Source organism: Pipistrellus kuhlii, unplaced genomic scaffold, assembly GCF_014108245.1.
Source record: "Pipistrellus kuhlii isolate mPipKuh1 unplaced genomic scaffold, mPipKuh1.p scaffold_m20_p_2, whole genome shotgun sequence".
Classification (NCBI taxonomy): domain Eukaryota; kingdom Metazoa; phylum Chordata; class Mammalia; order Chiroptera; family Vespertilionidae; genus Pipistrellus; species Pipistrellus kuhlii.
The window spans coordinates 169314550-169328475 of NW_023425515.1; the positions used below are offsets into that span (position 1 = coordinate 169314550).

Sequence of the window (13926 nt, forward strand, 5' to 3'; positions counted from 1 at the left end):
ATAGCCATTCAATCCTGCCAAACCTTGGTATCAGGCCCAGACTGGGGGGAGGGGGGAAGGGGAGGGGGGCACTGGAGTTAGGGTTGCAGGGGAGGAGGGGCAGACATTGCCTTGGGCAAACAGGGAAGGAAACAATCACACCATCCTAAACCATCAGAGCAGGCCTATGGGTAACAGCCTCACTCTGTTTTGACCTTTTTTGTGATAGGAAGGAGAAAGACCTCCCCCAGAAGTTTCTCCTTCTGAGGAAAGACAGGGCACTGCCTAGGAGCCCCCGTCAGATGGAGGGAAGCAGGGCCCTGCTCCAAGGAACACATGTCTATATGGCAACAGGCCTTCCCCGGAGCCCCAGGGCAAAAAGAGAAAAACTGTCCTAACTCAGAAGCCCTGATCTGATGCAGAAAAACAAGGCAGCAAGGACCCATGGCCTGGGGTAGGGAACCCCCGGCATGGCTGGCACCCGTAAAACCGTTGCTGGAATTAGAGTTGTTCTCTCCGAACACCCTTTTCTTCCAGCTGACACAGCCTGGCGTCACGGGGCAGAGCTTAGAGAGGGGGGGTCCCATACAAAGGCATCCAGTGGAGGAGATGCCAGCTTCCACTGGCATCTCCTCCACTGGATGCCTTTGTATGGGACTCAAAACGCACAGCCCAGAGTGCCAACCTGGGGAGGGACCCCTGCTCTCAGGAACCCTGGTTTGAGAAAGGCACTCAGCCCGGCCCCTGGGAGACAGGATCCTCACCCAGGCAACCCTGGTTTGAGATGGAGGAGTGACCCAACCCTAGAGCAGTGTTTCCCAAAGTGAGGTACAAGTACCCCCAGGGGTACGGGAAGAGTTTGGTGTACCCCTTCTATAATTTCCGGTACGTGTTGCACCGGAGTTTGGTGGGGATATGCACTGCACCATGCTTAGCTGCGCCTCATTCTACACTCTCATGAGTACAGGGGTACTCAGCATTACAAAAATTATAGAAGGGGTGCACATATGTCAAAGGTTTGGGAAACACGGACCTAGAGAATTCTGGTCTGATGTGGAGACAAGACTCTGTCCCAGAAAGCCCCCCTCGAAGGCCTGGACAGAGCCCTGCTTCCAGGGACCCATCCTCTCAGCGTCAGTCAGCACTCAGCCTCGCCCGCCAGCTGACGGAGTCAGACAGGGTCGCCATCAGGCCGAGGCATGGCATGCTAAGGCTTCTGTGATTTAGATTCAGCCTGTATTCCCAGCGTCCATTCCTCATACTGCCCTCCATGAATCTTATGGGCTACGCTCGCCGAATTAATGCTAACTACACCCTGGTCATGCCATTCCTTTCTTGCCTCCGTGTTATGCACATGCTGCTGCTTCTAACAGGACTATTTCACCGCCCCATCCCATTTTTATTTACCCTTCAACAACCCGCCTGAATCCCATCACCTCCAGGAAACCTTTCCGAGTTAGCTGCCTCTTCTCCTGACCCTGAGGTGTCCCTATTATTGTCCTTACCAACTTTTGCTGTGTTCCCCCTTTAGGTATATTTTGGTTATCCACTGATGTATAATAAACCCACCCCAAAACTTAGTGGCTTACCACACTTTTATTATTTCTCATAATTCTGTGGGTTAACTAGGCCTTTCCTTACTCCTGCAGCTCATTCAGCTGGAGTACTGGCTGGGCTGGAAAGTCCCACATGGCCTAACCATTTATCTGGAAGATCGGGGGACCTTCCCCATGGCCTCTCCTCCTCCAATAGGTTAGACCAGCTTCCTGACTTGGCAGTGTCAGGATAGTGTCACACCAAGAGGGCAAAGGTCAAAGCTACAAGGTGTCTTTGAGACCCAGGCTCTGGAATTCACACATCCCTTGACAAAGTGTCACAAAGCTAACCCACCATCACGGGATGAGAGGTAGCTCTCGACAGGAGCAGGTGCAAACAATAGTGGCCACGTTTAATCCATCACAAGGAGCCTGATTCTTCCACTAGACTTGGAGTCCTTCCAAGGCAAGGACCTTGTCTTATCCTTCTTGACTCCCTTCCTTTACTCAAACGTTTATCTGCATTCACTCACGCTCAGCCCAGTGTCCTTGCCTTCAAGGGGTTACATTTGCAAGTAGATAATTAGAGCCCAGTGTTTTACATGCTGTGACAGGGATATACGTTTCTAGAATTGCACGGGGGACAGAGGAGAAAATCAGTCAGAGCAAGCTTCACAAACAGGGTTTCAGAGGTAAAGTAGGAGTTCACTTTGGTGAACAAGGAATAAAGGGTATTCTAGACCAGTGTTTCCCAACCTTCTCTCATGATGAGAATCACCTGGTGGAGTTGTTAAAACACAGATTCCTGAATCCCAACTAAGAAGTGCTAAACTAGAATTTTTGAGAACATATAGGTAAAATTGCATACCTAACTTAGTGCTCTGTATATAAAATCTGTCTTAGAGCACTAGTTAAGTATACAATTTTACCTATATGTTCCCAAAAATTCTAGTTTAGCACTTCTTAGTTGGGATTCAGGAATCTGTGTTTTAACAACTACACCAGGTGATTCTCATCATGAGAGAAGGTTGGGAAACACTGTTCTAGACCAAGGCAACACTGTCTGCAAAAGGCAAGGCATACAGTATAGCCCAAACAAATGTATCTGAGGGGCCTGCTATCAGTTCAGTTTTGTTAGAACGTAAAACACAAGGAACACTGGTAGGAGGTGAAGTTAGAAAGTGCTGTAGGGACTAACTGGGTACCCTATCACCTGATCTTTACACAATTCCTGACATGTAGTAGTTGCTCAATTGTATTGGATTTTTCTTTTTTTAAACTTTTTTTTTTTTCCAGAGAGGAAGGGAGAGAGAGATAGAAACATGAATCATTGATCTGCTGCCTCCTTCATGCTCCCTGCTAGGGACCCAGCCCACAACCCAGGCATATACCCTTGACGGGAATCGAACCTAGGACCTTTCAGTCTGCAGGCCGATCGCTGCTCTCTCCACTGAGCCAAACCTGCCAGGCAGATTTTTCTTTTTCTTTTTTTTTTTAAACATCAAACTCAGCCTCAAAATCAGGGGTTTTGGTTTCTTGTTTGGAGTCCGGTTTATTTAGCCCCTGCTGGGTTACCTAATCTCTTGACCATTTCATCACCTTACCCTCATAAGCAACTGTACAAGCTAGGATTCATTGCCCTCCTATTTATTGCTAAGAAAACAGGTCTAGAAAAAAGGAAGTGACTTTTCTAAGAACACATATATTCTTAAGAGTAACAGAGTCAGAATTTGAGTTTGAGTCTGTCCATCCCTGAATCCCAGATTGTTTCTCAGCCCTGCACTGGGCTCAGGGGCTTCCCTCATATGTTTCCTTGTCCCCTTCCCACTATGATTTCCTGCTAAAACGCTGTTCTGGGTGACTAGGTAGACCTCCCAAGAAGAAGGGACAGGTATGTAACCAATCAAAATGTTTAAGATCAGAGGGAAGCCAGTGGATTATGAAAACTCAGAGGAAGTGCCCTAGCCAGTTTGGCTCAGTGGATAGAGTGTCGGCCTGCAGACTGGAAGGGTCCCGGGTTTGATTCCTGTCAAGGGCACCCGATCTCCAGTAGGGGGCATGCAGGAGGCAGCTGATCAATGATTTTCTCTCATCATTGTTGTTTCTATCTTTTCCTCTCCCTTCCTCTCTGAAGTCAATAAAAATATATATTTTAAAAGATCTCAAATAAACAAACTAGCCTGATACCTCAAAGAAGTATAAAGGAACAACTATAAATAAACATGATTAAGCTAGTTTGTGCAAATGCAGCCTAAGGCAAAATGTGCAATTAAGAATCAATAATAGAAATGGCCAAAGTATACACAATTAAAAAAAAAATTAAAGAAAAAGAAAACTCAGAGGAGGCAACTAACCCAACCTTGAGAGGAAGAGAAGCCTTCCAGGCTGGGGTGGGGGTAGGGACCAACCAATGACCTTGTATGCATACGTGCATAACCTATGGACACAGAGGATAGGGTGGTGAAGTCCTGGGCAGCGGGTGAGGCGAGCCAGAAGGATAAATGAGGAAAAAAGGGACAGATGTAATACTTTCAACAATAAAGATTTTAAATTTTAAGAGAAAGGGAAGCCTTCCAGAGTCCTGCAGGATGAGCCACAGTTAACCAAGCAGTGGGTGTGGAGGCATGGAGGACAGCCTAGCCAGAGCATGGCGTGCTCAAAGAGCTACAAGCAGCTCTGCGCCACTGATGTCAGGGGACACAGAGAGAGCAGGAGCGCTGGAATAAGAGCCTGGAGAAGCAGACGAGGTCAGAAAAGGCCTGCGTGCCACCCCGCAGAGCGTACAGGTGGAGAGATTCAAGGAAGCGGGGAGGCAGGGTCAATGTTGAATACAAAGATAACACTGTGTATAGTTTGGAGGGAGAGAAACTGGAAAGCAGAAGGCCAGATGTAAGACAGCCGCAAATTCGTAAAGTTCATAAGATTACAAACTGACGCAGTAACATCCAGATAAGTACAGACATTGGAGAAGCCCTGGGGGATGGCATGCCTATGGCAGGCGCTGGGCTTGGGTCCCCCGTGTGGCTCACACACGGCCCTAACCCTGGGTCAGAACGCTGGTAAACCGTGAGTGGCTGTCATGAAAGTAAGGATGGAAGTAGTCTAACCAGAGGAAAGGGTATTTTTCGGAGAGGCCCGGAAGGTCTGAGGAGGAGATACACAGAGGTGGAGACAAGTCTTTTTGTTACTGTTGTAAGAACCTGAAAGGTAGACTCTCTGAGACCTAGCCGGCTGAGTGTTCAGAGGAAGGAAGGCGGGACCAAACACCGCTCCAGGTCCCGGGGTGAGCACGCCTGGGTGAACCGTGTGCCCCTAACGAGGGGCACCGGGAAGAAGGCGCCTGTGCGGGGGTGTTCCACGTACGCCACATGGAAGTGGTGCCCGGCGGGCACCCCAAGTGTAAGGTCTCCTCTAATAACGGGGCTGCAGAACGGGAGGGGCGGGACGGGGGCGGGGCCGGGGGGCGGCGGCGGGATTAGCAACGCACACCTGGCCGCCCCGGGGCAGCCTCGGCGGGCGGGACCGCGCGCTGGGAGGGGCTGGGGCGGGGCCGCTGCTCTGGGGCCCCCGGTAGGTCCGGCCGGGGGTGGGAGGAACCCTCGTGCAGGCCCAGCCGGTCGCTACCGGAGTGCAGCAGCTGCTTCCTGGTCCCGGTCCGGCAGCAGCCCCACCTTGAACTTTCACCCCCGGCGCGCGACGGCGGCGGTCACATGACCAGGGCCAACATGGCCACCGCCGCCGCTGGGAGCTGAAGTGCCGCCGCCGCCGGGCAGCCGGGGGGAATCCGCTCGCATCGCCGCCCTCGCCGGCCGGGCGGCCGCGGGGCCCGGAGCGCCGGAAGCCGGGGCTGGGCCGGCACCGCGCGGCGGCCCCGGGGTCCCGTGAGAGCAGCCCCCGGCGGCTATGCCGAGGGCCCGGAGCGGCCGGCGGAGCAGGGGGGCCGGCGGGAGGGAGGAAGTAGGTTTGTTTACGGGCTGTTTGGGGCGGGACTGGCCCGGGCTGGGGTCGGTGTGAGGCAGAGGGGGAGGCCGGGACTGCAGGCCGCAGCTTACGCTCTTCTTTTTTTTTTTTTTTTTTTTTTTTTTTTGCATCTGCCCGGGCTCTTTCCCCCCCAGACCTTCCTGCGAGTGCGAGCCAACCGGCAGACCCGACTGAATGGTGAGTCTCAGCCGGCCCCTCCCTCCGCCCCACCCCCGGCCTCCTCCCTCCCTCGCTGCCTGCAGCTCCTGGCTTTGCCTGGCTCTCTCCGACATTGGGGCCCGTTGGCTTCCTCGCAGTCGCGGTGCGTGAGTGTGCGCTAACCAAGGCGGCCGCCCTCAGTTTCCCCATCTGTCTAACGGAGATTATGGTTCCCAACTTTTGCCCAAGCCTCTCTAAAGGCCTTGAAGAGCCCTGGGGGGCAATGAGTGCCAGAGAATGAGGAACAAGCTACACAATTCCACTCGGGAGCCCGGCTTTGAATTTGCAAACTACTGGGACCTCACTGTACAAGCCCGCAGGGCGCTGAGAATGTTTTTCTTCCAGTTTTTAATCAGTGCCCAGTAGTGTGAATGCGGCCTCTCTGCTGAGACTTGACAATGCAGTGAGATCTGGAGTTCCCACGGCAACAGGAACTAACTCATCCCGGGGCTCTTTGAGTTATCAGTCGGCCCACATTTCACAAAGGTGATCAGCGTGGGCTCAACAGCTCTGTCTGAAAGCGCACCGTGTATGCACTGCCTGGCAGGCCCCCTTCTTTTCCTCCCCCCCACTCCCCATTCAAACCTCTGGAGTATTCCTATTTGCTGAGCAGGATTGAATGAGCCTGGCTTTTTGTACTGGTCTAGGGTGTGGTATGTCTGGGGTTTGGCTGTAAGGGGCTTAGGGTCTCTGGGCCAGCTGGTAAATGATTCCCAACTCCTGCCACTTAGTTTCTGCTGCCAGGCTGAGCCTCATTCTGGGAAAGGGAAAGCGTACGTTATGGGCTGACACCATGTTGAGCATCATCATAACACTAATAAGAGGACGGTGTTAACACACGTTTGTGGGGGGGGGGGGGTAATTTATTTTACAGAGAGGAAGGGAGAAGGATAGAGAACTAGAAACATCGATGAGAGAAACATTGACCAGCTGCCTCCTGCACACCCCCCACTGGGGATATGCCTGCAACCAAGGTACATGCCCTTGACTAGAATCGAACCTGGGACCTTTCAGTCCGCAGGCCGACGCTCTATCCACTGAGCCAAACCGGTTTTGGCTAACACACGTTTTGTAGATAAGGAAACTGAGGCTTGCAGAGGTGACACTGATTTGTTTAAAATCACGCAGCTGAGATGGAACTGAGCCATGATTTAAAGTTTAAATTTTAAACTGAAGTTTGTTTACCTCCAAAGCCTGGGCTTCTCCAACCACGCCATGCTATCTCCATGGCAAATCGGACTTGACCTACTCAGAGGCTGCCTCTGGGTAGGGAGTGAAACTTTCCCTACCCAGGAAAGTTTGGTTATTTTTGGTGAGAAGATACCCAAACCTACCTTGTTTATCAGAGAATTTCCAGGTGATGGTTAATCCGTCAGGGTGCTTTCCCGGAACCACAAGGGGTCATCTGTTCTGGGTGGCCTGGGTAAGGAGTATCCACTGCCGTGCCCTCTTTGAAGATTCTGTGAGAATCAGTTCTTTATTCAGTCATCACAGTATTGATTATAGTCCCCTTACAGGCCCTCCTTCGGGCCCTCCTATTAGGCATGACAGGTAAAGGACCTTTTTATTCTTACACTGCTTCATACAGACTTCTAGCACTCTCAGGGTCCTTCACTCCATGCCTTTCTGATGCCCTTTCCCCAGCCCCGCTCTGTCTCTAGAGCAGAGATTGTTCAACCTTCTCATCCCATGGCACATGTAAACTAATTACTAAAGTTCTGTGGCAAACAAAAAAATATGTTTTTTGCCATGATGACAAAAAAATTGATATAATTTTGGTTCATTCACACTGGAAGGCTATTGTGTTGCCTGTAGTCATATTTTTTTTTTAAATATATTTTATTGATTTTTTACAGAGAGGAAGGGAGAGAGATAGAAAGATAGAAACGTCGCCGGGACCGGTTTGGCTCAATGGATAGAGCGTCGGCTTGGGGACTGAAAGGTCCCGGGTTCGATTCCGGTCAAGGGCATGTACCTTGGTTGTGGGCATATCCCCAGTAGGGGGTGTGCAAGAGGCAGCTGATTGATGACTCTCTCATCAATGTTTCTAACTCTCTCTCTCTCTCCCTTCCTCTCTGTACAAAATCAATAAAATATATTTTTTTTAAAAAAGAAAGAAAGATAGAAACGTCGATGAGAGAGAAACATCGACCAGATGCCTCCTGCACACCCCCTACCAGGGATGTGCCCGCAAACAATATATATGCCCTTGACCAGAATCGAACCTGGGACCCTTCAGTCCACAAACCGACACTCTACCACTGAGCCAAACCGGTTTTGGCTGTAGTCATATTTTTTAAAATAATTCTTTATTGTTGAAAGTATTGCATATGTCGTCGTCGTCGTCCCCCCCTCACTCCCACCCGCCTTCACCTCACCACCTTATTGTCTGTGTCCATGAGTTATGCATATATGCATTCAAGGTCTTTGGTTGATTACCTCCTACCCATCTCCCGTCCTCCCACCCCCACCCCGGCCTTCTTTAGTCATATTTTTATTTAACAATCTAAGGGAAAAGAGTAAATAGTCAGGTGTTGCATGTTTTAAAAATTCAGTGGCACACTGGTTGAAAATTGCTGCTCTAGAGTGTCAAGGTGGCGTGAGCCTGAGATTTCAAGGGTTAGGACAGTCAAGGCAAAAGAATTTAGATCTGTATCCACAAAACCAAGTAAGGCACCACATAATCACATCTGTAGCAAAAGCACAGGAAATTGGAGAGATGGGCCAGGCCATAGGCCAAGGTTTCTCAAACTCCATGCTCAGTCCTCCTGGGATAGTAACTTTCCTGTTGAGTTAGGTCTTTCTAGGACTCCTCTGTTTCGGAGTTGGAATGGCTCCCTGCCTCAGACCTCCAACAAGCGGGAGCTGGACCCCAAGTGCATATTCTTACTGCCCTGGCACACTCAACGGGATCGATCTTTGTTGATGCTGATCAGTCAAGGGGACTCTTAAGACAGGAAAGCACTTTAGGCTTATGGTTTCCTCTCCTGCCTTTGCCCCTTTTAAAAAGTACCTTGATCTCTCTGAGCCTTGAGTTTCTTGATCTGTTAAAATGGATAATGCGCCGGGACCGGTTTGGCTCAATGGATAGAGCATCGGCTTGGGGACTGAAGGGACCCAGGTTCGATTCTGGTCAAGGGCATGTACCTTGGTTGCAGGCATGTCCCCGGTGGGGTGTGTGCAAGAGGCAGCTGATTGATGACTCTCTCTCATCGATGTTTCTGACTCTCTATCTCTCTCCCTTCCTCTCTGTACAAAATCAGTAAAATATATTTAAAAAAATAAAATAAAATGGATAATGCATCCAACCTACAGGATACTGAATTAAATGAGCTACCTCGTGCAAGGTATTTGGCTCTGCACCTAACAGAATTGAAGTTCTAATTATGTATTAATTCTCAACTGTGCCCCCCTCCCATTCATGAGCTTCCCCCCAGTCAGTGTCCCTGAGAAAGTTCTTCCTGGCCCTGCAGTGGGTAACTTTTCCTTTCTTGGCTAACTCCCCTCCCCCTAATCCCAATCCGTCTGATCCCTGAGCGGCTCCCTCTGCTCCTGCTTGTTCATCCAGGGCGGGGCTGGAAGGGAGAGTCCCTTGTTTTGACCCCTTCCTGCTTCAGTGACAGGAGGGCTGCAGAGAGGGATTAGTGAGCTAATTAGAAATGATTGCATCTCTCAGCATTAATTAGCAGTGCTGTGGGCTTGCGGTGTGCACTTTGGAATTGAGCCCCCTGCGGGACAGCATGGCAGGCAGCCCTCTGCCTCGGGGGCCTGCCAGCCCCTCTGCACTGATTAGAAATGATGGAACAGGTTGGGGTAGGCACAGTCAGGCCTACCCTCTCCAGGTACTGCGGCCTTTCTGACTCGCACTCTCTGTACCTTTATGACTGGGCCTCGGTCTCCTCTTCTGTAAAATGGGACCAGTGGCCATGAGAGAAATCCTTCCCGGGATGATCCTAAGACAGACACCTAGGGCTCTTGGCCCAGGAACAACGTGGATTTTATGATGAGCGAACAGCAGGCCACAGCTGTTCTACAGAGTTCTCTAGAGTTGTACAGCTCGACACCAAAGAGCCCGTGGTCTTCGGCCTTTAGGGGAGATACCTAGCAACGAGGAGTGTCTTTGCTCATTGGACTTCTTGAATTCTGCCGGTTCGAGGTCTGGGTGGGTTGAGCTGGAGTCAGCTGTGATGAGTAGCATTTCGCTTCCCTCACTCCAGTCTCCTCCCCAGGTGCTCTTGGCAAGTGCCAGTCCCCAAAGGAGAAGGTGCTGCATAATGAGGGCAGATCAGGCACTGAACACAGGGGCTAATGGCTGGCAGGGGGTCAGGAGGTATCAGCTGCACTGGGACCCGGGGAGCTACAGTGACCGTCTGCCTGTTCTGTGCTTTGTTTTCGGTTTCTCCATGCAGCTCGGATTGGGAAAATGAAACGGAGGAAGCAAGATGAAGGGCAGGTATGTCCCCTGTGCAGCCGCCCCCTGGCAGGATCGGAGCAGGAGATGAGTAGGCATGTGGAGCATTGCCTTTCTAAGGTAGAGGGGCCATCACCACCCACCTCCCCCTCCCTTCCCTCATCCCCCTGAGACTAGTCGCTGACTGCCTCCAGATCTATGGGCTGTTGGGGTCTTCATGTGGTCTCAGCAGCTGCTTCTCTCTGTTTTTGCTCTTTTCCTTTGCTTTCACTTTCCCACTCCTCCCCTGGGGCACCAGTGGCAAATGATCGGGAAGAGGCCCAGGTCTGTGACCTGTAGGTTGGTTTACTTCACAGGAGCCCTAGAGCTGGGGTTGGCGTACCACAGCTGGGGGTCAGGGTTATGCCTTCCTTGCAGGCCCTGGGGGGAGACAGGGATGGCCTGGGACCCACATGATCCTGCTCTGCTCTTCACAGAGGGAAGGCTCCTGCATGGCTGAGGAGGATGCTGTGGACATCGAGCATGAGAACAGCAACCGCTTTGAGGAGTATGAGTGGTGCGGGCAGAAACGGATACGGGCCACCACTCTCCTGGAAGGTGGTTTCCGAGGTACAAGCAGCCGGCACACAGGCAGTGGCGCTGGTGGCCAGGCCTGTGCTGGGTATCCATCTGTTGGGAGCCAAGAGGCCAGGGCTGGTGGCTGGTCATCCGCTCCGCCACATGGGAACTGCAGCTGGGAGGGCTCCTTTGTGACTGTGCTGCCCGCCTGTGATGTGCATATTAAAATGGAAGTATTTGGGTGGGGAAATGGAATTGTGAGGCTGTGAGCTAGGAGTGACAAGGGGGGCTCTCAGCCTCGGGTGATACATTGAAGGTGACAGCCAAGCCACGTTAGCACCTGCATAAAATATTAAAGGGACGGTTATGCATTTATCACTCTATCCCTCTTAAGGCTGATAAATGAGAATCCAGCAACCTGATGTACACCTCCAGCACTGGGGGCCCTGAGGGCTTCCAGGCAAACACATTGGATTTTCCTCCTCTTTCTCCTCCTCCTCCTCCTCCTCCTCTTCAGCCCCATGTCAGAGAAATCAGTTACAGAGGAGAGAGTGAGTTATGGCAAAATTTGACCTCCTATGAGCTTCATTGGTGAATCTAATTTTAGCTCTGTTCCCATCCCTTCTGCATGGACCCCTCTGCCCTGAAGCAAGAGGGGCCGAGGCCCAGCTGCTCCCCTGCTTCCCTTGGGTTCTCCCCAGTTGTGCAGAGAGGTCTGCAGGGCCCTGCCCGGCTTCAGTGCCCTCCCAGCTCCTCGGAGGGATGTGGTGTAGCCCAGTGGGAGTCCCCCACTCACACCAGATCAGAGAGCACACTGGTGCCCAGGGTCAGGGTCCTTTTGTCAGCCTCCTGCCTTGGGCAGGGGAAGAGGAAGCTATGTGCCTCCTGGCCTCCAGCTCTTCTCTCTCTCTCTGCTCAAGCACAGCTGGCACTGCAGCTTGTGGTCATTAAGCGAGCCGGTCTGCTTCCCATCTGCCTCCAGTTCTCTGGGCATCACCCTGAGAATACTGTGTCTGGTCTCGGGGGGGATCTCATAGCAGCTGGGAAGAGGGGCTGTGTCTCTGGGGCCCTGCTGTTGGGGCCGGTGCTGAGGCCTGGTCTTCACGGTGCTGTCCAGTGCAGACCGGCTACACGAAGGGCTCCAAGCCCAGGTGGGTTATTATGCCTCTGGGCTCACATTATCCAAGTGTTTGGGGACAAGCCAAAGTATAAGTCAGGAAGGTTCGTCAGACCAAACGGATGAGCTGAGGAATGTTTGTTTGTCGTTTCACTCTGGTCCTGTCCTGGAGAAAGCAGCAAAGCCCAGCGTCCCGGGAATTGCACACAGCGGCAGCCCCTGCAGGGCTATTCCCCGATGCTGCGCTGGGTTCCCTGTGCTGGCCGCTGCGAATAGTCACATCCTCCATTGCTGTGGCAACTTCTTAGTCAAGGTTTCTTGGCACAGAACGACCTGATGGCTTCTGGGCACCAACCAGGGCTTAAGGGGGTGAAGCTGCAGAGGGCCTGATGATTTGACATGGTATTTCCCCTACACCGGGAGGCATTGACAGCAGGTACGAGGGACTCCTAGGCCCTGGGCGGGTGTCAGTTTTCCCTGAGTGTTTACACTGTGAGGTTGTTCCTTTCAAGAATTCCTGAAGGGAGTTCAAAGAGGGCTTTTCTTTGAGCGATTTGGAGAGGGAGAATGAGAGTGAGACTTGAAGAGGGAACAGGGGCCAGAGGTGCCTTTATCTGCAGAGAATTGCTCCAGCTTTCCTGATAGAAGCTGCTGCCGCCTCTTAAACAGCTTAGTGCAGTCAAAAGACAGGCAGACTTGAAAGGCTGTTTTACAGAGAGATCAGCGGGGGCTACAAGGCAGCGCTGGGCGCAGTGGAGCGGAGGCGGCGGAGGCTCCTCCGTGGGGCAGGGGGGTTGGGGGACTATCAAAGGCAGCCCTGGCTCATCCTCACTGCCTCTGCCCCGAAAACCTGTCTGCAGAAGCTGGCCATCTGTCAGTCTGCCCTCCCTGGCCAGGACCACTAGGCCCCAACTCTTGGGGGGCTGGGTGTGGCCCGCCAGGCGGGCTGGTGTCAGTGCATCGCATTGATCGCCCGCCGGGCGGGCCGGGCCGCAAGCCGGGCAGCGCGTGCTTAATGTGATTGAAAGGCAGTTAAAATGGCGGTGACCTTTTCAGGAGGAATTAGATTGCCTGCCAAGACCGGTTAGAGGGAGTGATAACGCCGGCTGAAGAAGCTGCCTGGCCGACTTCAGAGAGAAGGGAACAGAAGCAGGATGAGCAGGCAAGCAGGGAGGCCCATTTAAGCTGTGCTGTGTGTGCTGACAGAACAGAGATTGCTGTCCTTGTTAGATATGAAAGAATTGAAGAATTGCAGATAAGTTCCTGTATCTGATTGTCCCCTACCCCTCCTCCCAGACCAGGGCCCCTTCGTCTTCCTCAGTAAAGCTTCCCATCAGGCCCACTGGGAGCTGGTCTGATGGAGCAATCAGCGATGGAGCCAGTGGGCAGGCAGGAGCTTTGGCGGACACACCTGGCTGAGGGGAGCGGGTCTTGGAGATGGGGCCTGTGGTTAGTGAGGGTGCAGCCCAGATAGCTCAGACCCGGGAGTGCTGGGAGTTGGTATTTTAGGACAGAATGAAGAACCAGAAGGAGCAGGTGAGCACCGAGATGGGACCAGCTGGAAATAGAGTAGACCTTGAAAAGACTAAGGAAATGGGGAAAGATGTCAAGAGAGCAAGTTGGAAGAAATTTTCAGTGTCTAGGAAACACTCTGGCCTTCCCAGTGCTAGGAGGAGCTCCGGGCTGCTGATTGTCGTCTAAGACCCTTAAGTTTGCTGACCTGCTACTGCAGCTCCTTCCCATCCAGTTATAATTGCAGGCAGGCTCACACACAGCCTGTGCTTCACAGCGTTCCCCGAAAAGAGCTCAGCGGTGAGGAGGAAAAGATGCTCTGCTGGGCACCATGCCAGCCCTGGGCAGAGCAAGGGGCCTCTTGGCTAGAGCAGCAGGCCACAGGGAAAACCTAATCCTAACAGCCCTTGGAGCAGGCCGGCTCCTCCCTGCAGTCCATGAGATACATCGTGAGTGAGCCACACCTTCCCTCATTTCCTGTCTCTGGAGAAGAGATTTTAAGGTGGTAAGATTTGATCCTTTCCCTGTATTGGTTGCCAGTGAAAGTTCCACAGTTTTGAGGAGCCTGGAGCTCATCATAATCTGAAATGGGGAAAGAGAGGGAGGGAGGGAGGGAGGGGAGAAAAAAACGGACA

General features: G+C 52.3%; 1 protein-coding gene across 7 annotated transcripts in view; it reads left to right on the top strand.

Moving 5' to 3' along the window:
- RNF220 (ring finger protein 220) overlaps positions 1 to 13926 on the top strand; it is a 224633-nt gene that overhangs the window by 198807 nt on the left and 11900 nt on the right. For 3 of the 7 annotated variants that reach the window (XM_036444486.2, XM_045584750.1, XM_045584749.1), the window contains exons 6-8: positions 5630 to 5672; positions 10103 to 10224; positions 10581 to 10713. In XM_036444486.2, coding sequence (XP_036300379.1) covers positions 5630 to 5672; positions 10103 to 10224; positions 10581 to 10713 — 298 coding nt within the window. Of the gene's footprint in view, positions 1 to 5216; positions 5472 to 5629; positions 5673 to 10102; positions 10225 to 10580; positions 10714 to 13926 lie in introns of those variants that run through there. The other 4 variants (XM_036444488.2, XM_045584751.1, XM_036444489.2 and 1 more) reach the window with 3 other exon arrangements.